The 23,834-nt window shown below is 52.3% G+C and overlaps 1 protein-coding gene across 2 annotated transcripts; it reads left to right on the forward strand.

Moving 5' to 3' along the window:
• Positions 1-1,104: 1,104 nt before the first annotated feature.
• IPO13 (importin 13) lies at positions 1,105-21,357 on the forward strand. Of its 2 annotated transcripts, XM_032877545.1 has the most exons (20): positions 1,110-1,914; positions 3,668-4,404; positions 9,753-9,893; positions 10,022-10,163; positions 10,272-10,438; positions 10,651-10,771; positions 10,858-11,005; positions 11,425-11,606; positions 11,687-11,713; positions 11,895-12,029; positions 12,234-12,377; positions 13,642-13,722; positions 14,515-14,652; positions 14,832-14,928; positions 17,888-17,940; positions 20,172-20,238; positions 20,327-20,385; positions 20,532-20,621; positions 20,916-21,097; positions 21,189-21,357. In XM_032877545.1, the coding sequence occupies exons 1-20, from the start codon at positions 1,831-1,833 to the stop codon at positions 21,283-21,285; spliced, it is 2,892 nt and encodes a 963-aa protein (XP_032733436.1). In that variant the 5' UTR covers positions 1,110-1,830; the 3' UTR covers positions 21,286-21,357. The 2 variants fall into 2 exon arrangements, 1 of the variants encoding a protein (XP_032733436.1); XR_004385006.1 differs by lacking the exons at positions 17,888-17,940; positions 20,916-21,097; positions 21,189-21,357 and having other exon boundaries at positions 1,105-1,914; positions 20,532-20,590.
• The last annotated feature ends 2,477 nt before the right edge of the window (positions 21,358-23,834 follow it).

The following is a 23,834-nucleotide window of genomic DNA, read 5'->3' on the forward strand; positions in this document are numbered from 1 at the left end:
TTCCCCCTGCTGGGATAACTGGCAAGAGTTAATAAAAGATCGGGGTGCCTGGCTGGCTCATTCGGAAGAGCATGGAACTCTTGATCTCAGGGTTGTGAGTCTGGGCCCCACCGTTGGGTGCAGAGATTATTTAAATAAATAAACTTTAGAGTTATAAAAGTTATAACTTTATAACTTTTATAACTTTAGAGTTATAAAAATAAGAGTTAGCATAAGGACAAGTGGAAGTGAAGGAGTAGGGTCTGCTGGGGTCTGCGGTCAACCAGATCTATGCTGGTCTCTGCTACACTAGCTGAAAGCTCAACCTTTCTCAACCTGTTTCCTCATCGGAAAATGGTGACTGAAAAACCCACCGCAGAGTTGTCTAGAGAATCGGACTTAGGTATGCAAAGTACTACTTGTTCTTAGCACTTAAATGTGAGCTGTTCTTATTCTAATTACTCATAAAGAGAAGCTGCTTCCAAGCACCCTAGGAAATTCTCCGAGTACTGTCCATGGTATGTGGTTTCCTGGTTGGTCACTGGGCACTCGGAGAGCCGTCCTTTTTTTTATTCCTGGGGCGCACCAAGCCCCCTTTCTACTGTGGGCGGTGCTGATGCCTTCTGACCAGATCGCCCTCTTCCCGGACCCCAGGAGGCGCCGGCAGCGCGGCACCACAGTGACCTGTTTCTCCACGCCAGGCCCCAACGCACGCCTTTTCCTCTAGCCTGCATTCCCAGCTCCAACCACCGGCCCCCTCGGTCACGTCCTCCTAGGGAACTGCTCATCAGCGCCTCCCGCAGATCTCCCTGTAGCCGGCCGGAGGTCTGGGGCCGGCGGGGCTCCACTGGTCCCCAGCCCACGTGCTCCCGACCTCAGCCGCAAGGCGCCGCCCTCCCGCTAGCCGCAATGCGGACTACGTTTCCCAGGGTACCCAGCGGCGGGGCCTTGGCTCAGTGGGGGCCTCGAGCGGCGCGCCGCTCCGTCGCCTGCTCGGGGGCGCGCGGGCCGGCGCGAGGACAAGACCAGAGACCCGGAATGAGTTTCTGCGCAGTTCCGCTGGGCCGTGCCGGGCTGGGCCGTGCCGGGCCGGGCCAGGGCAGGCGCGGGGGGAGGGCGGCATCTGAGTCGGCTGTGCCGGGAACAGGCGCTGGGGGCAGCCCGCGCCTCGCTGAGGTCCCCGCCCCGTCCCGGCCGGGCCGGCTCGCCTGTCAGTCACTAGGGCGGCGGCGGCGGCGGTAGCGGGGCCGGAGCTGGACGGTGAGAAGAGCGCGGGCCAGGCCGAGCGGAGGGGACCTGCCACAGCCCCTCAACTCTACGGACTCTTCGCCCCAGACTCGCGAAGCTGCACCCCTGCGCCTCGTCGGACGCCTCCGTAACCCGCGAAGGGCTCTCTCCCTCGTCACCCCCTACCCCGTGACCTCCTCGTAGGACCCGAGAGCTCCCTCAGACGAGGGTGTTGTGGGTACAGACCATCGACCCTGTGACCTCTCACGGGCCAGGGGCTCGGTTTCCCCCACAGGCCTGCCTTCCCTATGACTCCTTCCTCAGAGATTCTGGGGACAGAGCCGTAACCCACCACCGGGACCCCCGCCTGCGAACTCTTCACTGACGGCTCCCTCCTCGGAGTCCCCCTCATTGGCTTCCTCTTAAGAGCACCCTTTTGGCCTCTGGCAAGCCCCCCATCCCCGACCGAGGTGGGGAGGCCTCGGCAGCCATGCCCGCCCTGGGCCCCCTGTCACCCCACCGCTTCCTGGGGACCCAAGCCGGGGTCTAGCAGGGGGCCAGCAGCCAAGGGGCTGGGGCAGGAGACAGGTCAGGGTCCACCTCCCTGCTGGGGAGGGAGCAAAGATGGAGCGGCGGGAGGAGCAGCCAGGGGCTACAGGGGCTGGAGCAGCACCAGCCTTGGACTTCACTGTGGAGAACGTGGAGAAGGTATGAGGGCCCTGGGGTGGGCGGTCCAGTGACAGAGCAGAAGTTCTGGGGACTGATACCGATGCCAGAGCCCAGGCTTGGGCTGGGTGCCTGCTGGGATGGTGCCCCCAGAGCACCTGGCATTTGCTGTCTCTCTGGGCGGGCATGGACAGCAGTGTAGTGGTGTCCTAATGGTCTATTTTTGGCTTTCCTTAGACATGGGCTCTCTGTGGATACTCTAGGGTCTTGGGATGGTCCCTCCAGAGTGCTGATGGCCTAGACCTATAGCCACACTGGCTATTCTCCAGCTCCATGGGAACTGCATGAGCAGTGCAGTAAGAAACCAGGAACCCAGGAGACCTGCAGCTCAGTCTCCAGGAGCCTTACAGATGCTGAGCCATCCTGGACCTGTTTTGTGACCCATGGGCTCTGAAAATTACCTAAAACTAAAACAGTCTGGGTAGTTTTTACTCTTTCTTGGAGAAGGGTCCTTCTTCTATTGGATGGAGGCCAGACCAGTCCTGGGCAGGCAGGAAGGGCTGGCCCCCTTTGTTTTGTGCTGGGTCCAAGGAGTTCAGGCCTGCTGGCAGCCTCAGGGTCCTTTCCCTGCTCTCCTGCCCACAGAGCTTCCTGCCATGGCCTTCCCAGGTTCTCCCACTGCCCCGGCCATCTTTTTTGAACTACTTCTCTGGTTCTTTTCTGTGTTCTGCCCCAGAGGCCTGGGATGCAGAAATGCCTCCCCACTGTGATGTATGGGGAGATAGGGCTACCTTGCTGGGAAGCAGGGAATGGTAACAGATATTCACTTGTTATTCTTGATCCCTTTTTGCCATTCCAAATGCTAAGAATGCAACCCTTCTGCTTTTCTGTGCCTGCCTCAGCATCCTGGAGTGGTCAAAAAAGGGACAGTAGCTAGAACTTGCTGTCAGAAGTACAGATTGGGCTAAGACTACTTGAATGGAACCTGCTTAGGGGGGTCAGAGTCCTGAGCTGGCTGTTCTGCTCCCTGGGGCTGGGCGGTGTTGGCATGGTGGCTCACTCTTCCATGTGCTGCCAGGGAGACAAGCCACTGTTTTCTTACTGTGTGAAGTCCCTATGGAATTGGGGCCCTGGGGATTTGGCTAGTTGAGAGCTCCAGACAAGGCATGTGCCAGGGCTGCCAGCCAAGACTTCTTGACCAGCTTTTTGGACCCTCACGTGTGCTCTCTGAGGGCTGTGCTCACCCTCCCTTCCAGTATGTCTCTGGCCTACGGCTGCCTGGCAAAATCTTAGCCCTGCTCAGATTTCACACTGGCTTTGGTGCCAGCATCTGGAGTGACCTAGGGATGGTCCTGGGGGAGCTGAATAGAAGTCTTGGAGTTGAGGGGAGCAGCCGTGCCTGGGAGGGTCAGGGCCCCTCAGGCTATTCCATGTTCTACTCAGGCTTAGCTTCATCCCTGTGGAGCCATTCCTTCAACCTGGGCCTTGTCTTTTACCTCAAGTGTTTCCCTTTTGGGGAGCTCAACCTCCTCTTTCTGACTTCCTGTGGAGGTTCACTCTCTGAACCCATAATGCTTTGCTATAAGGAGAAGAGAATATGGTAGAGCACGGGCAGAGTTCAGGCTCTCAAGATATCAGTAGAACCCTGGGCTCTGAAAACACTGTCGAGCCCTGGGCTCTTCCCGCTCAGCCCCTCAGAGAGAGCAGACTTGCAGGACCAAGTCATACCCTCTGTTCTGGGCTCTGGCAGGATCCAGAGTGCCCAGCACCTGCTCAGTCCTGTGCTGTCCTGCAGGCGCTGCACCAGCTCTACTACGATCCCAACATTGAGAACAAGAACCTGGCTCAGAAATGGCTGATGCAGGCCCAGGTCTCCCCACAGGCCTGGCACTTCAGCTGGCAGCTACTGCAGCCCGACAAGGTGCCTGAGATCCAGTACTTTGGGGCCAGTGCCCTGCACATCAAGATCTCTCGCTACTGGAGTGACATACCCACTGACCAGTACGAAAGTCTAAAGGCACAGCTCTTCACCCAGATCACCCACTTTGCTAGTGGCTCCAAGATTGTGCTGACCCGGCTCTGTGTGGCACTGGCCTCCCTGGCTCTCAGCATGATGCCTGACGCTTGGCCGTGTGCTGTGGCAGATATGGTACGGCTCTTCCAGGCTGAGGACTCGCCGGTGGATGGTCAGGGCCGCTGCCTGGCCCTGCTCGAGCTGCTGACAGTGTTGCCGGAGGAGTTCCAGACGAGCCGTCTGCCCCAGTATCGCAAAGGCCTGGTGCGGGCCAGCCTGGCAGTGGAGTGTGGGGCTGTCTTCCCATTGCTAGAGCAGCTGCTACAGCAGCCCAGCTCACCCAGCTGTGTGCGTCAGAAGGTGCTCAAGTGCTTTTCCAGCTGGGTGCAGCTGGAGGTGCCATTGCAGGACTGTGAGGCGCTCATTCAGGCTGCCTTTGCTGCTCTGCAGGACTCAGAGCTCTTCGACAGCAGTGTGGAGGCCATTGTCAATGCCATCTCGCAGCCTGATGCCCAGAGGTGAGCTGGTCCCCATCTTCCCAGAGAAGGACAGCTTGCTTGGCCATCCATCCATCCATTCAGTAAACACTATTTGAGTGCCTATGGCATACGTGCTCCTATGCTGGTGATACACAAGGAAGCAAACAAGACGTGGTCCTTATGGTTCAGAGAGGGAGACAGACAACTAACCATCCAACAAATTATTCATTACAATATTTGACTCTTTCTTCTTTTTCTCTCCACCAATCAGTCGCCAAGTCCTGGCTGTTCTGCTCTTGACCATATTGCAAATCTATTTTTTCCATCTCCACTGCCACCACCCTAGTCCAAGCTGTCATCATCTCTCTCCCCAAATTACTGCAGAGCTTTTTCACTAGTCCCCTGGTTTTTACTCTTGTACCTTTTACTGCACACCCAGCAGCCAGAGTGGTCTTTTGAAAATGAGGATCCAGTTTGTCCTTTCTGCTCAGACCCCTTCAGTGGCTTTTTACAGTTCTTAGGATGAAGTTCAGAGTCCTTAATGTGATTCACAAAGGTGCTGCACGCTGTGGCTAATCTCCAGCCTCTTCTCATGCCACGCTCCTTTCTCCACTCTCACATGATCTTTTCAGTTCCTTGACTGTCCCATGCTCCTTGTAGCCTCTGAACCATCCCATGTACTTGGCACATCATCTCTACCTCAGCTGAAACGTCACTTTCTTGGGAAAGCCATCAGTGATTTTTAAGACTAAGTTTGGTCTCCTCAATTATTTCATCTCAGAGCTCCTACTGTTTCTCTTTCTTAGCCTATAACGCAGTTTCATTGTAAAGTACCGTGTGTCTCCTTATTGGTCTCTCAGCTCTGTGAGGACAGGCACTGTGTCATTTGATTTTGTCACACTGTGCCTGGTGGCATTTGGTAGCATTCAGTATTTTTTGAACAGAGGAGAAGTAGGAGTTGCCTGAACGGTGAGAGGTGGGAGTGGGGCAGGGGAGGTCAGGGGGGGAGTGAGTGTTCCAGACTTCAGAAACGACAGCAGGGGCAAAGGCCTGTGGTGGGCAGCACCGTAGTATCCACAGGGGCCTGAAGGAAGGTGAGTGTAGTGAGCTGTTTGTGCAGATGTTTGTCAGGCACCTGTTTGTGTCTTGGGCCCTCTGCTGGGCACCCGGTGCACAAAGATGAATGGGTTGATTTCAGCAAGCCAGGAGCTCACAGTCTAACAGACACCTGAAGGGGCAAGTATGGTCAATGAGATGAATGCCATAATGCAGAAAGCGGGGTTGGGGGTGCTGTGAGAGCCCAGAGGAGGCATTTAACCCTATCTTAGGGTTGTGGAAGGCTTCCCAGAGGAGGTGTGCTTTAAAGAGCCTGAGCAATGAAAATGTGTTGAGAGAGCCTGGTGAGTGGGGGTGATTAAACAGCAGGGTTTAAGGGCCAGTTGGAGGTCTGGTCCCAGATCATGCAAGGCCTTGTCAGCTAGGTTTAAGATTTTGTCTTCATCCTGAGGAGGATGTAAAGATACTAAAGGATTTCAAGCAGAGAAAATGGCATAATGAGATTTTTAGTATAGGTTGGATTGGCCAGGGCAAGACTGGAGACACTAACACTATAGAGATAGGGCTTTTAGGGCGCCTGAATGGCTCAGTCAGTTAAGTATCTAACTCTTGATCTCAGCGCAGGTCGTGATCTCAGGGTTGTGAGTTCAAGCCCCAAGTTGGGCTCCACACTGGGCATGAAGCCTACTTTAAAAAAAAAAAAAAAAAGGAAGAAGAAGGAGAGGCGGGGGGCTTTAGAAACGCTTAACAGAGTTGGAGGGGAAAACACCGAAAGAGAGCATCAGAGAGTGGTTAATGCCTCCAGCCTTGGCATTAGTCACGTCTGAGTTTGAATCCCAGATGGTCCACTTGCTAGATCTGAGACCTTGGGTAAGTCATTTTTAAGCCTCAGTTTCCTCAACAGTAAAATGGGTGTGATCATATCAACCACACAGAGTTGTAAAGGCTTAAACAGGTTAATATGCACAGGGCTCCTGGTGCTCTATAAAGAATATTTTGGTATGAGGATCAAAGAAGAGAAGGTCTGTGAAAGGTCTTGCTTGGTTCCTGTACATCCCATAAATGGTACTTGCTAGTATTTGTTATTGTTACTGCATTGGTAGTTAGTCTATCTTTCCTGTGGTTTCCCAGGTTTTCCAACTCAAGGTGGGTACTGAGTCCCAGGGCTAGCCTTCCTCAGCAGCCTGTAGCTCAAGTGCCAGCTGGGCTCGGACAGTTAGTGGCTAAGGGGAATTGCCCGGGGCCACTGCATGGGTGATATGGGGTGTCCTTGGATACACCCAGGTTTACCCGCCCAGCCAGTCTCGAGGGCTTTGGCAGGTAATTGATGCCTCTTCTCCTTTGAACGAATGAGCGAACAAGGAGCCAGTGAGGGAACCCACAGCCTCCTGAGCGCCCATTGGCTGCAGCCCCCATGGTTGCTTAGCAACTCTCCCCATTTTCTCAGCTCTCCTCCCGGAGCTCTAATTGCAGGTCTGGGCTGAGCTCAGTGTGAGTGGCAGCCAGTAAGTTCTAGCAGCCCTGCCCCGGCAGTTTGAGCTGACCAGTGGGAACCAGGCCTCTTGAACCCAGTCTCAGCCATGGCCTTAACGATATCCTCTCTATCTCCCTCCCCCAAATCTGCAAGCCTCTAGAAGCCTCAGACTTGTTCTTCTGCCTACTCACAGTTCTCAGGAATAGGTGCCCAGGTGGTAGGAAATCTAAACAAGGATTTTCCCTGTTGGTGGGCTGCACCCATCCTGGTGTCAGAGTTTAGGCCTTGCTCTGTTAGTCTAGTTTCCATGACTCTGGCTTGAGAAAGTCACCTGTGGTTTTGACTCTTGGGTCATCTGGCCACTGTTTTCCCCAGGTGTCCTGACGTTGGCTGTCCCCTTAACTGAGCTTGCACTCAGGTCCCCTCCTTCCCACTCTTCCAGAAGCTGCTTGGCTCTCTCTGCCTTGATTTTTTTTTTCCTGAAAATGTGTTTTTAATCCTAGAAAAGTTTTTCAGTGGGGGCTGGGGGGGAAGAGAAAAAGTGAAATTAGACTCTTGGGGGCTCTTATCAGTTCGAATTTGAGATACGGACTGAGATTTGCATAGATCATTTGGAGAAATTCAGGCTGGGCCCTAAAAGAACTGTCCTGCTGCAGTAGAAGTGGCTGCCCCAGCCTGGCATTTGTTTCTAAGTTACTGTATGACCTTGAGTAATACTCGGAGCTTTTCTGGACCATATTGTCCGCGATTGAGCCTATTATGCAACTCAAATATGACAAATCAAGAACCCAATGAAGATTGAGTACCTGCTGTGTACATCAACTTCAGCAGGTGTGAGAGAGCCTTGGTAGGGCTGCTTTGGGGATAGAGCACTACCTCCTGCCCCCATCTCAGCTGCTAGGAAGCTTGTAGGCCAGGGCTTTGGCCCTCCCCCTGCTCTTTGTGCCAGAGTCTGGCCTGAAGGTACCCATTGTCTGGTGGTGCGGCCTGTGTCAGGGTCATGAGACTGAAGCTATCCCAGCTGTCTCCAAGCTGCACCCTCTAGGGCTGTCTCTGGGTTGGGGGTATCCTGGCATGGGCACCTTGTCCCACCAGAATGGGGATTTGGAGAAAGCCAACATCTTGGGCTGGTTGCCTCTTGTTGTTTTCATCCTACCTCTGAGGTTATGAGACTACCTGCCTGCCTAGCAGCCTGCTTAGGGGAAATACAGATAGAACTCCTCTGGTCCATCAATCCCCCTTCCTCTCCATAGATTGCTCTGGTGACACCATGACTGGTAGCAGAGGGTCTCAAGCATCTGATCCCCCAACCCGTGCCGAGAATATAATTTCCTCTGATTAGTCTGATCTCCACAGAGCAGGCTGCTGGAGAGGGGTCCAGTGAGTGGAGCTAGTGTTCTCTGTCTCTTTTGTATACTGTGCTTCCCCTGCTCCCCCTTTAAGATCATTGTGCCTCAGGACTCTGACTTGGACCCTCTTTTCTCTCATTCAGTGCTTTCTTCCTGGGCAATGTTCATCTGCTCCCATAGCTTCAATTATCAGTTGTTTGCCCATGACTGTCTCCTGCTCCAACTTCTCTCTTGGGCTTCAGGCTTTCATATCCAACTCTCTGGACACTTCTGTTTGCAGATCTCACCAGGTACCTCTGATTCAACATGCCTAATGCTGAACTTACCACCTTCTGGCCTTCCATTAAATTTATTACTATCCCCCTCCACCCACTCCTCCTGACCTCAGTAAATAGCTCTACCATCTTAGCAGTTGTCTCGTAACCTGAGAGCTGTCCTTAACTCTTCCCCATTGTTGTATCCAGTCAGTCATCAAGTCCTGACCATTTTGCCTCTTAGCTGTCTTCCAGTTCATCATCTACTGCTCTCCCTTCATACTGCCACCAGAGTACAAAGGAGTTCGGATTTGGTGGTAGGGAGTTGAGTGGACAGTGGGGATTGATGCTGTCGGTGTCTCCTGGAGTCTTTATCAGGGCTCCTGAGCCTGTATTAACTCCTCTATTTCCTATCCTTGTTCAGTCTCCCTTAACACTGTCTATATTAGTTTCCTGGAGGGGCCATAATAAAGTACCACTTTAAATAAAGTACAATGGGTAGCTTTAAACAACAGAAATTTACTGTCTCGCTGTTGCGGAGGTTTGAAGTCCAAAGTCAAAGTGTTGGCTTCCTCTGAAAACCTATAGGAGAGCCCTTCCTAACCTCCATCTAGCTTCCGATGGTTTGCTGGCAGTCTTGTTCCTTGGCTTGCTGTTGCATGACTCCAATCTTTACCTTTGTCATCACATGTCATTCTCCCTGTAAGTCTGTCTTCATGTGGTTGCCTTCTTTTAGGGATACCCGTTGTATTAGAGCTCTCCCCTACTCTATGACCTCATCTGCACTGACCCTGTTTCCAAATAAGATTACATTCTGAGGTATTAGAGATTAAGACTTCAGCATATTTTCTGGGGGGAGGATACAATTCAGACCATAACAGTCTGCCCTCTAGTCCCCAAAATTTATGTCCTTCCCACGTGCAAAATATGTGCATCTCATTTCAACTTCCCCAGACGTCTTAACCCATGCCAGCATCAACTGTAAGTCTAATTAGAGAACATAATTCAACCCATTCAACACCGACCTTCCTATACTTTCTTCCCAGAGTTCTCCTGGAGGTAGGTCCCTGACCTGAGGTTTTTCCCAACATGGGCAGCATTAAAGCTACCATGTAGGCCCTGACCTCTTTTTCACTTTGGGTTTAATGTAGGGGAGGGGACTTGCTGGAAGACAGAGAGAATGTGTGTCTCTCTCAAAGCTGGTGGGGGATGGGCAGGCGGCTCTGATGGGTCTCCTTAACCTCTTGCCTCCAGGTATGTGAACACACTCCTGAAACTCATCCCGCTGGTGCTGGGACTACAAGATCAACTGCGACAGGCAGTGCAGAATGGGGACATGGAGACCTCCCATGGCATCTGTCGCATTGCTGTGGCCCTGGGCGAGAACCACTCCAGGTAAGGAGTCGGGCAGCTGTGGCGGGGGGAGGGTAGGGAGTGGGGAATAGCAGGGCCCTCTAAGAGGTGGAGTTATGAAGCCCTACTGGGGGAGGTGGAATGACCTTATTATACGTCCTCCTTCCAAGGGCCTTGCTGGATCAAGTGGAGCACTGGCAGAGTTTCCTGGCCCTTGTCAACATGATTATGTTCTGTACTGGCATCCCTGGCCACTACCCTGTCAACGAGACTACCAGTTCCCTGACCCTCACCTTCTGGTACACGCTGCAGGTGTGTCTGTGTGACCTCCAGTAGGATTGAGCTGTAATGATAGAAGGCAGATCATGGACTTCCGGGCCTGGTGCCTAGGTGGCTAACTTCCTTCCCTGGCTCTCTCAGGATGACATTCTGTCCTTCGAGGCAGAGAAGCAGGCTGTATACCAGCAGGTGTACCGGCCAGTCTACTTCCAGCTAGTGGATGTGCTTCTGCACAAGGCCCAGTTCCCTTCTGACGAGGAATACGGATTCTGGTCCTCAGATGAGAAGGAACAGTTCCGGATTTACAGGTGATGGTAGCAGGCCAGTCCTACGTCTAAATAGAGTCCTGAACTGATGAAAGCAATAAGGAGAGGAACCCAAGGCCAGCCTTCCTGGATCCTGGGGCTCCTTTCTCTATTCTCTAGGCACTTTTGCAGGGTTGTGAGGGAATTGGTGGGGGTGGGCTTCTGGACTTGGGGGCAGGATCGGGCAGTGTATAAGGTCTTCATCTGCTTCTTAGGGTGGACATCTCAGATACGCTCATGTATGTGTATGAGATGCTGGGGGCCGAGCTGCTCAGCAACCTCTATGACAAGCTGGGCCGTTTGCTCACCAGCTCAGAGGAGCCCTACTCCTGGCAGGTACCTCCCAAGCCTGATTCCCTCAGCCCTCCCAGAACTGTCATAACCTCCTCCTCAGCCAAGCCAGTGGCACCCTCTTTCCTCAGCACACAGAGGCCCTGCTCTATGGCTTCCAATCCATCGCAGAGACCATCGATGTCAATTATTCTGATGTGGTGCCTGGGCTCATTGGCCTCATTCCACGGATCAGCATCAGCAACGTGCAGCTGGCGGATACTGTCATGTTCACCATTGGTGAGACCTGGCACACACCCATGAGCACATTTCCAGAGCCACAGGCACCCATCCCTAGCCACAGTCAGCCTGCTGGTTCCTGTCCAGAATGGGAGAGACACACTTGCCCACACACACAATCAGCATTGCACCCAACAGACTGTCCTGGCACATCTAGGGGTCCTTCCTACAGTGTTCTGAGCTACAATTCAGTGAGGCTAGTTTGCTGTCAATGGAACAGCACTGCTAGGCCTCTTCTGAGTAACTCCTTCCTGCTTCTCAACTATAAGGCTCCTGTTTGAGAATGTGCATGCATATTTCCCTATTAGTACTAAGACTGTAACTTGATCCTGCCAGAAGCTCTGTGTGCCTCACAGGAACATGGTACAAAGCCAGCCTGGCCTGCCTCCAATATCCTCCCCTCTCCCTTCTTCCCCCAGGAGCTCTGTCTGAATGGCTGGCTGACCACCCTGTCATGATCAACAGTGTTCTGCCCCTTGTACTGCATGCCCTAGGCAATCCTGAGCTCTCTGTCTCTTCTGTGTCCACCCTCAAGAAGATCTGCCGAGAATGCAAGTATGACCTGCCACCCTATGCTGCTAACATTGTGGCTGTCTCCCAGGTAGGCAGGGGCCTGGGTGGGGCTGGGTCTCAGGGCCCATTGCACTTCACTGATCCCATATTCCTTCTGTTTATCTCCAGGATGTGTTGATGAAACAGATCCACAAGGTGAGCCCAGAAGTTTCTAGGGGTCCTTGGGGATATTGTGGAGATCTGTGGAAATCCTCTTCTGCCTTTTCCTACCCCTTGTCTTTTGTTCCCTGTTCTTGGAACCTTCCCCCAAGAGGTTCATTCCTCCTACCCACGACCAGATATGTCCAGGATTGACTCTCTGTGTTCTGCCCAACAGACGAGCCAGTGCATGTGGCTGATGCAGGCACTGGGCTTCCTGCTGTCAGCCCTGCAGGTGGAGGAGATCCTTAAGAACCTGCACTCACTTATCTCGCCCTACATCCAGCAGCTGGAGAAGCTAGCAGAGGAGATAGTGAGTGAGCTGGGTGTGTGTGTGTTTGTGTGTGTGTGTGTGTGTGTGTGTGTGTGTGTGTACATGTAGCCAGAGGGCAGGGATGGGCTTCCCTTTGTGTGGGCTGTGGCTGCTGGTGGGTGGGGTCGAGTTGGCTGTCAGGGCTGGGGTCAGGAGCCAAACTGAGGCTGGGAGATCCAGAGCTTTGTTTGATTCTCCCTGTAGCCTAATCCTTCCAACAAGCTGGCCATTGTCCACATCTTGGGCCTTCTCTCCAACCTCTTCACCACACTGGATGTCAGTCATCATGAGGATGATCATGAAGGCCCTGAGCTCCGGAAGCTGCCAGTGCCACAGGGACCCAACCCCGTGGGTGATGTTGCCATTGTCCCCCCGACCATACACCCTGTGGGAATGTCATTGTTTCTCCCCAACTTTATGGGTAATATTGTCATTGTTCCCTTGGCCCCATGAGGCATGATGCATTTGGTCCACTGGCACTGGGAATGACCTTATCATTGCCCTTCACTCTATAGAGAGTGATGTCATTGCCTCATCCAACCCTGTGGGCGATGTTGTCTTTGTCCCCAGCCCAACTGGGGTGATGTCATTGTGGTTCCTTTGCCCCATGGGGGACACTGGCATTATCCTTCAACCTCCTAAGTGATGTAATTATGGACCCCTGTTTAACCCCCAACTTCTACTTCACTATTCACTGTTCCCTATGGGCACTGGGGATACTTACATGCTCTACATGTATACATGTAATCAGATTGTCGCAAAGCAGTATGACAAGTACCATGGTAAGCTTAGGCACAGGGGGGTTGGGGTGACCACTTATAAGCTGTTTGATCTGGGGCCAGCCTCAGCTTTCCATTCAAAACCATGAATGTCAAACTCTCTGGCTTGCTCATCTCATAGAGCTGTGCTGGGTACCATATGTGAAAGTACTTTGCATACTGTAAAGTTCTGAATAAATGTGGGAGACTGCTTGGATCACTGTTCCCAGGATTTCTCCTGGAGAAAAGGAAGTCACAGTATCCTGGCTCCTCTCCTCAACTCCTCACCTTAGTTTCAGTTTCCCTTTTGGCTCTAGATCAAACTTGGGCCAGCATCCTCCAACAGAGCCCCTTCTCCTTCCATGGTAGTCATTGTCCTGCCTTCCCTCACCTCCCAGGACCTCAGTCTGCTCTCTGCTCCTCCATAAACTGCCATATATGTGTATACCTTGGGGCTCTCCACCCTAGGCCTGTTTGGGTGACAGAGCATCTCCACTTCTTCAGGGGCTAGCCCTTAGGCTTTGGCACTAACAGGATTTTTCTGAGCAGAAATGGATAGAGAGTGATTTTTTTTTTTTAAGTTACAAAGTTTTGGTAATTTTCTGAAGCCCTCATGATATCCCTGCTTTGCACTTTGAGGCTTCCTCTAAAATGATCCTTAGAATTCAGGATATCCTCTTTCATTCATGGGGGATTCAGTGAACTAGCCCTTCCCCCAAGGTCCCATTCACTAAGGACTCAATGTCTAGTCTAGGGTAATAGAGTTGAACTTCCAACCTGCTTTGTATTACCATGTCCATCTCGGGTGGGCGAGAATGGTGGTGGGGGCACCTCACTTCTTCCTGTGTCTTCAGGTGGTTGTGGTGTTGCAGCAGGTCTTCCAGCTTATCCAGAAGGTGCTGAGCAAATGGCTGAATGATGCCCAGGTGGTAGAGGTGAGCCCCTGTCCTTGCTCTCTACCCACATGGTGACTATGCTTAGATATGGAGCAGGAGGAAGGTGTTGCTGCCTCATCTTGGCTTGCAATGGTCTGGAGGAAATAAAGGAGGTGAATCTTGCCCTACAGGTACAAGGAATTTTTTGGGAAGACATTCAGAACTTCCCAATATCACAAAGTACTTGACCAAAGAACTATGATGTTGGTGCTGAACAACAGTCAGGGGTCCACTTTGTAATCAGAGACCTGCCTTTGGTCCCTTTTCAATTCAGGATTTTCTTGCTATTGCTGCTCTGTGGGAGGAAATGGTGGAGATGTAAGTAGCAAGACTTGAGTTGCAAAGTTCCATCCTGTGCCCCTTTGAGAAGGGCCTTTTTGCCTCCTGCCTTTCGGGGTGAGGGTCAGACTTGTTTATCTTCCTTGACATGCAGGATCAGGCCAGGCTTATAGGTAAGGGTCCCTCCTTAGGCCTCCTCTGTGCAGGGCTTCAGTTCTGTTCCAGCTGATTGTGAACTGCTAACCAGGGCCCCTTTGCTTTCTGGTTTCTTTCTTTCTTTCTTGAAATATATTTGATGTTTAACATTGTTTAAATTTAAGTGTACAGCATGTGAACTTGGTATATTTCTGTGTTATAATGTGATTGCCATTGTATGATAATTGGCACCCCATCACATCCCATAATTATAGTTTCTTTTTTAGTGGTTGGAGTAATTAAGATCCAGTCTCTTGGCAAGTTTGATGATCATAATACTGTTGTCTATTTCATGGGCCCCTTTGCTTCCTTCCCAAGGCGGTATGCGCTATCTTTGAGAAGTCCGTTAAGACCCTGCTGGATGACTTTGCCCCCATGGTGCCACAGCTGTGTGAGATGCTGGGTCGGATGTACAGCACCATCCCCCAGGCCTCTGCTCTTGACCTCACTCGACAGGTGGGCCTTCTGACTGAGGCAGCAGTATTCTAGATTTCATCTGACCTTTGGATGGGGTGGATGGGTGGAATGGGGTGAATGGGTGCCCTGGCAGGGGTTCTGACCTGCATTCCGGGGATGCTGGCCAGTTCTTGGTGAGACAGGGCCTCAACTGACCAGCATTCCCTGCTTTGTTGTAGCTGGTCCACATCTTTGCTCATGAACCTGCCCACTTTCCCCCAATTGAGGCCCTCTTCCTGCTCGTCACCTCCGTCACACTCACTCTCTTCCAGCAAGGTAGGTCCTGACCAGGGTCTCTGCTGCTGCCGCCACTGCCACTGCCTCTGCTTCCCTGACTGGGGAGCCAAAGCTGCCCACTCTGTTCTCCTCTGTCCCCTGAGTTGCATATGGGACTTGATGGGAAACTTACAGGATCAAGCACAGCACAATTGTCACCCTACAAACAGCTGACATCTTAGGTTGAAGTGGATAAGAGAGTGAATGATGTCTTCTACTGGCCTGCTGGGCTCAGGGCCAATCTTGATGTGCGGGAAGGTGGGGCCAGAGCTCTGATGTACTTGGGGCACTAGGCTGGCTCCTTTTCTTTGGGATATAATGAAAAGGGGAAAGAACATGGGCTTTGGAGTCAGATAGACCTAGATTCTAAGCTCATCACCACCAACTAGTTGTGTGACCTTGGGCAAGTCACTTACCTTTGTTTTGTGGAGCCTTTGTTTCCATGTCCATGGAGTGGAGATTTCATGTACTTGATAGGGTTGTTATAGGTATGAAAGTAGTGCCTTTTGGTCCCCTGACTTGGGGTTTTTTGCACAGGAAGTACTCAGGGAGTGTTGGTTCCTTTCCCTACGCTCTAGGTCGAAACCCTTTGGCTGTGGCCCCAGCGCTCTATTCTCTGTGGCCCTCTGCCTGAGAGAGCTGGGAGCAGGGGGCTCCAGGCTTCCCCTGCTGTCTACCCCAGGCTTCTAACTTGGAAAAGAAATGGTGCTGCTCCACCAGCCTCATGAATCTTGCCTGGATTTGTGGTCACAGGCTGGGCGCTCACCAGGGCTTTCCACTGGAGCCAGAGTGCTCTCTGCTTATATGGTCAGTGTGTGGTCCCATGATGCTGGCCTCTGCTCCAGTGGGCTGTGGGTAGGTACGAAGTGGGCAGAAACTTGAGCCAGAAGCCAGGTGTGGCCATCCTTAACTCCACCTCTCCCACCCCTCATGTCTAGTCGGGGGCAAGTCTGGGTGGTCCTGGACCCTGATTATCCCATAGTCTGCCTACCTCTCCCCTCCCTCCATGACCACACCTCAGTGTGGGGTGTCTGGATCACCTCAACAGTCCTCTAACTGCTTTCCCTGACATCTGCCCTTCTCCCCAGGCCCCTCTTTGCACCCTGCAGTTGTAATGTTCTTTAGGAAACACACATCTGAGTAATTTCCCTCCCCGGCTGGAAACCCTTTCGTCGTTCTCCATTGCCTCAGGTTCTCATCCCACTCCCACCCACATGACGCAGCTCCTGTTTACTCCTCAGTGTCTTCTCCTGCCAGCGTCCCCGACATGCCAGCAGTCCAGCCACACCGACTTCTCCCTTCCTGTGTCCCATTTGATCCTCTGACTGGAATGCCCTGTGCCCTTTACTGGGTGAGCGCCCCTCCTCCAAGCCTTGCCCACGCATCGGTCCTCAGAGGCTTCTTTGGGGCAGAATTGGGTGTTTCTGACTTTGGGCTGGAGCTACATCATGTATACACTGCTGACACAGCACCAGTCCTACTCAGTAATCTGCTTTTGTGTGTTCATCTCTCTCCCTAGACTAAGCCCCTCAAGGGCAGAGTTGAGGCTCTTCTCTCTGCCTCTTCAGGGCCCAGAACAAGGCCAGCATAGAGTAGGTATCAGACGCTGTTGAAGAGAGGAGAGTGAGGTCTCCCTGCCCTTGGAGCCTTTCTTCCCCACCGTCTGGGGCCCACTGCTAGCAGGGCATCTGCTGAATATCAAACATGCTGTCCGCAAGGGGACTCAAGCATGGGGCACATTGGGCCTCACTTTCCAGGACTTGAGTAACTCGGGGCTCAGGTGTGAAGGAGATGGGCTTTCTCAGTGGCTCCTTGTAGCCTGGGGAGGGAGGCAGGAAAGAGCTCATGGTCTGCTTTATGGTTGGGGAAACTGGGCATTTGTGGCTTGCACAAGATCACACAGCTCCTTAGTGGTGTTTCAGGCAGATGCTCGTGCGGTGCCTCCTCCTCAGAGTGGAGCAGCCCAAGCAGCAGCTCCAGACACATGCCTCGCCCTTGCCACAGGTGTCAACAGCATTGGAAGCAGACTAGTGTCCAACGGCAATCAGATTTGTTGGCCTTATTGGTTGTCTTGCAGGACAGAATGGCCCTCTTACCTGTTACACTTCCCAGTCTTGCCATTCCTTTCTCAGCCTCTGCCCTCCCACTGCACCATGGGGTGACATGTTGACTGGTTTCCCTCTTACTTCGTGTGTCCAGATGGTGGGAGCTGGTGTTTAGCCCTTAGCCTGGCCCTCTGCTGAGTCGGTGTCCATGTGGAGGGACTTTGCTGGGTGGGGCTCTCATTTTGGGCCTCATGATACAATTTCTTCCCCAGACCCTGCCGGTGGCTTGGCCAGCCATCTCCACAGCATACTGGGCCCTGCCCTAGCCAAGGAGAAGTCCTCTGGTTTAAGTGGACCCAGAAGATTCCTTTCCTTGGCCAGACACAGAGCTCTAAGGCCACGGAAGTGAGAGGGCACCTGCTCAGGCCCTGATGCCCTCACCTTTCCGGGGCCTTTGGCCAGGCATTCGCGGGAGTTACCAAGGACTGACCTCCCACCAGCCCTGCCCTCCTCTTTGATGGCGAGTGTGGGGAGGTATGTGCTAGGAGGCAGTGTAGGGCCACCCCAGCCAGCCAGAGGCTGAAGCAAGAGTGTGGGGGTTGTTTGTTCAGCTCTGTGGAGTCCAACATTGCTCCAGCACCAAAGGATCACTCGGGGGCCTGAGGAGGAGTGGGGAGTAGGTGGAAGGCCCCTTGGGAGGGAGCTGGGGCAGGCCCGTCCTTCACTTTGCCGTCTCTTTCTGTTGGGCTTCTCCCAGTTCATGGTTTTTGTATGTTTTGTTTCTTTATCTTGCTTCCTGCTGCTCATGTGCCCCCACGCTGTCTCCCTGCAGGCTCTCAGTCCCACATAACTATATGAGGTTGAGTTGCTGTTTGTATAATTTTTTCTTAAGTTCCATCTTTATTATATTTTAGGGCCCAGGGATCATCCTGATATTGTTGATTCATTTATGCAACTCCTGGCACAGGTGTGTTTTAGTTTTATTCATTCACGTTCTGTTCTCTCTCTTTCTCTTTCTCTTATGTTGAAATTCAATTTAAGCCTATTTTTAGCTTTCTGTTGACAAATTTTTTTTCTGTTCAGTTGAATAGAGTTTCTTCATCTGTTTCCGTGGAAGTTGACAACCCAACATCCTCCTTTAGTGCCCCTTTACCTCAACTAGCTCATTCTTCCACCAAGACCAGGGAGAGGCGATCCTGAAGGGAGGGAGCTGGGCTGGCCTGGGTGGGGGAGGGGGAGTAACTGTGCCCAGCAGCTCCTGTGCAGCTGTGATACCCGAGAAGTTCAGGGGTAAGATTGAAGTTAAAGGGCCTGGGGTTCATTGTCCCCGTGCTCCTGCCGGGAACTGCCTGCCTCAGTGCCCCCAGCCTGCTCTGGAGAGGTGGCCGGGAGGAGCTCTGAAGGGAGGGGCTAAAGATGAATGTGCTGGGGCGGAGTCCTGAGTCCTGAGACGGGCTGGCAGATGGGTTTGCTGCTGCTGGGAGGTGGGGTGCTGGCTCCATTGTGAGACTGCGTTGGGATGTGTTTGTGTTTGGTGTGTGTTTAAGTGTGTTGGACCTTATTTCTGTGTTTTGACTTTGGAAACAGAAATCATGTAGCTGCTCTAAATAGAGCAGCTATTGTGTTGGGATAAATGTGTAGTTGAGTGTGGGCGTGTGCGCTGATGGATGTTGTATATTGATGTGCATTAGGCATTGATGGGCTTTGGACAGTGATATGTGTTGGAGGTATGTGTGTTGGGCTGTGGGAGTGTGTATTTTGATGGAGGAGTGTATATAGTGGTATCAGTAGGTCTGTATTAGGGGATGTAGGTTGTGGAAGATACATGTGTTGAGCTATGGGGACATGGGGTTAGTGTGGGGTTGATGGGGAGGTTCCTATGGGTTGGGGTAATGATGTTTCTTTGCTTAATCATTCCACAAATATTTAATTGAGTGTGTAATACATGTTTGGTACTCTGCCAGATGCTGAGGATGTAATGGTAAGCAAAAGCAGGCACAGTTCTTACTCTCTTAGAACTCAAGTCTAGTAGAGGGGGTGGGGCACAGTGGGAATGGGGAACAGGGAGTGTGTTCTGGGCCTGGATGGACGTGTGTGGGTATCTATGAGGGTGCATCCTTGGGGGTGAGGCACTTATATGTGTGTTTGTGGATGGGTGTGTCGGGAGAGTACACATGCTAGAGGACTGGGTAGCTTGAAGGTGTGGGCATGTGGACATGGCTGGGGGATGTGGGGAGGTTTGGGGGTGTGAATATGTAGCAGGGTGTGTTGCAAATGTGGGGAAGTACGTATAAGGGATGTGATAGAGTTGTGTTTGAGGGTAAGTAGGGTGTTCCCAGAGAAGGTACGCGTGAGTGTGTTTGTACATGAGTGAGCCTAGGGTAGTGAAAGGTATATGAGGGGATGGGGGGTTAGGCATCTACATGGTATGCTTTGGGGGGGCTGCTGGAGAGCAGCAGTGTTTGATGACTGCTGGAGCTGTGCAGAGTATCTCCTGTGACCTGAGGATGTGCCTGCCATTCGTGTCCTGGTGCCACTTGGGATGGGCTTTCTGGCCCCTGTACTCCTTCCATTCCCCCCACATGGCAGCACTGACTCCTGGGCTGGGGGTGGCTGAGAAGGGCCTGGACACAGGGTGTCCTGGTTGAATGGTGGGGCCATTGGCTCCAAGGCTCCTATCCTACTTTTCCTATTTCTAAGCTGGAGGGTGTTTGAGGAATGCAGGTGGGATGTGGGGAGGGGTGCTTTTGGACTGGGCTTCACATCCCGCTGCCATCTCTTCCTGCTGTCCTGTTAACAAATCCAGGGGGTTTTGACTGCCTCCAAGTCAAAGCAGTCACTGCTGGCTACCTGGAACCTGCAGGAGATCTGACCTTGATGGAGGGGAGAATAAGTGTTTGCTCAGGGAGTGACTTGGGACCCAAGCTTTCTGTATTGTGACACCCCCCCCCACCTCTCACACACACCAGTGCATTCAAGTACACGTACATGTACATAGTATCCCCTGGCTGCTCCCCTCCTGACTGACTGAACTGTGGGGTGGGGTGGGTCCCCCAGAGATGGCTGGGTGGCTGATTTTGGCAGCCTGTAACCTATGGTGCGTGAAGTTGGGGCCTGGGGTGGCAGGTGAGTGGGGGGTAAGGGGGGTTGGTCCTTGCAGCTGGTTGGGGCTGGGCTTACCAGCTCCACCTCCTGCAGGCTCTGAAGCGGAAGCCAGATTTGTTCCTGTGTGAACGATTGGATGTCAAGGCTGTGTTCCAGTGTGGTAAGTGGGGCCAGGTGGACAGGAGGGCCTGGGGCCCCCTCAGGAGGATCTTTAGGCCCTATCTGATCTGCCTCTGCCTCTCCCGCAGCTGTGCTGGCCCTCAAGTTCCCTGAGGCACCTACTGTCAAGGCCTCCTGTGGCTTCTTTGTGAGTCCCACGCTGAGTCCTAACCCCCCACCACCCTGTACCCAGCCCTGTTCAGGACCCCAGAGGGTAGGGGTGTGGTGTGCCGGTCTTGTCCCCAGGGAGAGTGGGGAAAGAGCTGAGGCTGACAGGCCTCTCCATCCTTGTAGACAGAGCTGCTGCCTCGGTGTGGGGAAGTAGAACCCGTGGGGAAAGTGGTTCAAGAGGATGGCCGTATGCTGCTCATAGCAGTGCTGGAGGTGAGATGGAGCCAGTATTTGAGGGGGGTGGGGTGCCCCTCACTGCCAAGGCAGCTGCCCTTCTGGGAAGCTGGAGCCTTTGGTTCCCTAAACTCTCTGACTCTGTTTCTTCATCAGTTAAATGGCTGACAGTTGTTAGGGTTGCTGTGAGGATCAGCCGGCTCTCAGAAAACAGCATTCACTTGTCATGTGCAGTTTGGCTGAGGAACTGTCCAGGAGTGGGTGGGATGTGGCTAGGCACCCTTGCCACAAAAGGGGCAAGGCCCTGGTGTGCTGAGAACCCATCTCCCTCAGGCCATTGGGGGCCAGGCCTCCCGCAGCCTCATGGACTGCTTTGCCGACATCCTATTTGCTCTGAACAAACACTGCTTCAGCCTCCTGAGCATGTGGATCAAGGAGGCCCTGCAGCCACCCGGTTTTCCCTCCGCCCGCCTCAGCCCTGAACAGAAGGACACCTTCAGCCAGCAGATCCTTCGGTGAGCAGAGCTGGTGGGGCCTGGGCTTGGGTCCAGAGGAGAGGGCGGCGGTGGTGGATGGTACTAACCTGATCTCCCTTCCCTTCTTCAGTGAGCGAGTGAACAAGAGGCGGGTGAAGGAGATGGTGAAGGAATTCACACTGCTGTGCCGGGGGCTTCATGGCACAGATTATACAGCTGACTACTGAGGGGCGCCCCGTCCCACCCACGCCTCCTCACCCCTCCCTGTCCCCAAAGAGTAAACCTGGATCTTCACTGCATTGCTGTCTCGGCTTCCTTTCCTCTGCCACCACCACCTAACTGGGCGAAGGCCTGGGGGAAGAATGGGAGGATGTTTGGATCCAGGCCTTTGTAGGGAGTTGTGGGGCCAACTTCTAGCTCCTAGAGCAGAAGGGATCCACTGTAGCCAAGCCTCGTAGGCTGGAGCTGTTCATAATATTGCCATTGCCTTTGGGCTGGAATGGTCCTGCAGTAATGTCACCAACCTCCCCCCCACCCACACTGATATCCATTAAGTTAGTCCCAGCATTCATCATGCATACATTTATTAAATCAACAATGCTGAGTACTAGCCCCCTAGTTCTGCCTTGCTTTGTTCTCTCTGAACAAAGGCTAATCTACTCCACAGCCACCATATTTAGCTGGGAGAATGGGACCAGTGAGGGAAGGCTGCATGGAGGAATTTTTATTTCTTTTGTTGTTGTTGTTTAAGATTTTATTTATTTAAAAAAAAAAGATTTTGTTTGTCAGAGAGAGAGAGCATGAGCATACACAAGCAGGGGCAGTGGCAGGCAAAGGGAGAAGCAGGCTCCCCACTGAGCAAGGAGCCCAATGTAGGCCTCAATCCCAGGACCCTGAGATCATGACCTGAGTCAAAGGTAGACTCAGCCACCTAGGTGCCCCTCAACTTTCATTTCTGATGGAAATGGATGGTTTCCTAGATAGAGCACTTGGGGCTTTTGGCTGAAGTGAGGTGGGGCAGGGTCCAGCTTGAAGGGAGGAAATGGAGAGTGGTTTTAAATTCCAGGATAGGTTTCTTATATGGGGTTATGGAGGCCAAACTTGCACATGGTGGAGGAAAGATATATAAAGTGGGGCTGAGCATGTTTGGTAGGAACCATGGCAGCCCGCAGAGGAAGAGGAATGCATAACCTGGAGCTGTCTTCATACCCAGAGCGCTCCACCTCTGTGGTACCTGACCAGCTCCTGATGGTCAGGGCTCAGTCAGGACCAGGGACAGCTCCTGGATGGCTGTTGATCTCCTCCCTTGGCAGGGTTCTGCCCCTTTCTGTCTCCACCAACCTTGTCTCTTAGATACCCAGCCTTCTCCTCAGTAAGATCTTAAAAGCAGGGTTCGGATCTCCCCGTTTCCATTCCTGAACCTTGTGTCTCCTCGGAGGTGATAGGAGAACTAGTTACTCCCGTGTTTGTCTCACTCCTTCCCCTGTTTTTTCCCCATCTTTGCCCAAGAATGGAGGCACATCCTCATTCATTCTCTTTCCATGCCAGCCAGCATCATTCCCTGTTTCATATGCCATCTCGAGACCCTTCTTCAGTCCCATTCTCACTCTTGATTTCTCACTTCTCCTGAAGCATGTAGAGATGTTTCTTTCTTTTTTTTTTTTTTTAAGATTTTATTTATTTATTTGTCAGAAAGCACAAGCAGAGGAGCAGCAGGCAGAGCAGGCAGAAGGAGAAGCAGGCTCCCGGATGAGCAGGGAGCCCGATGTGGGACTCGATCCCAGGACCCTGAGATCATAACCTGAGCTGAAGGCAGACACTCAACTGTCTGAGCCACCCAGGCACCCTGGAAATGTTTCTATTAGTCCTTTTCTCCTACTACATGATATCCAAGTGTCTTCCTCGCTATCCCCCATGATTAAATGTAGCATATATAAGCTAGGAGAATGAGGGGGTAAAGCCCACTTTCTGAAGTCAAATCTGGGTTTGATACTGATTGTGCCACTTACTTGCTGTGTCTTACTAGGACCTCAGTGTCCTCATCTGCAAAATGGGACAATTCTTTTTGTTTTCCAAGATTTTATTTTTTAAAATAATCTCTATAACCACCATGGGGCCCCAACTCACAACCCTGAGATCAAGAGTCCCACGCTCTGCCTACTGAGCAAGCCAGGTGCTCTTGGGACAAGTTTTACTCCAAAGACTGTTAACTTTAAGAATGTAGTACCTGGTGAACAGTAAGTGCTCAATATTTACCCGGTTAACAGACTGCTGTGAGGATAACAGCGATGCTTTCAGTATATGATATGCAAAGGACTACTTTGTAAACTTTTGTAACTAAATTCATTTGAGCCAGCAATCCTATTAGGAATCCTCTTGCTACAACCCCCAGTTACGGATGAAGAAACAGCCACAGAGACGTGGAATAAGTAGCAATGGCAGAGCACAGTATCCAAACCCAGGCAGTTTGGCACCTGAATTGAAAATTATGCAATGCTACTTCCTAGATGATAGAGTGGAATGAAGTGCTTAACAGTGTACCACGATGGGAGCTGCTCAAACGAGTATTTTCAGGGGGTCGCTTTTTTTTCCTAAGTTTATTTATTTAATCTGTACCCCGTGGGGCTCCAACTCACAACCCTGCGATCAAGAGTCACATGCTCTTCTGACTGAGCCAGCCAGGCACCCGGGGAGTCACTTTTTCTGAGTGCCGTTGGCGGGCTGAGTAGGAAAACCAGCTGCTGGAGAAGAGGACCAGGAGAACTACAATACCCAC

This window comes from Lontra canadensis, unplaced genomic scaffold, assembly GCF_010015895.1.
Source record: "Lontra canadensis isolate GAN:19392208 unplaced genomic scaffold, GSC_riverotter_1.0 scaffold60, whole genome shotgun sequence".
NCBI classification, from domain to species: domain Eukaryota; kingdom Metazoa; phylum Chordata; class Mammalia; order Carnivora; family Mustelidae; genus Lontra; species Lontra canadensis.

Bases quoted from the DNA above. Each gene is read 5' to 3' on its own strand.
- IPO13 (XM_032877545.1), top strand. From the start codon at position 1,831: ATGGAGCGGCGGGAGGAGCAGCCAGGGGCTACAGGGGCTGGAGCAGCA. The intron at 11,006-11,424 runs GTGAGACCTGGC...TTCTTCCCCCAG, and splicing joins TACTGTCATGTTCACCATTG to GAGCTCTGTCTGAATGGCTG. The intron at 17,941-20,171 runs GTGTGTTTTAGT...CACCTCCTGCAG, and splicing joins TTATGCAACTCCTGGCACAG to GCTCTGAAGCGGAAGCCAGA.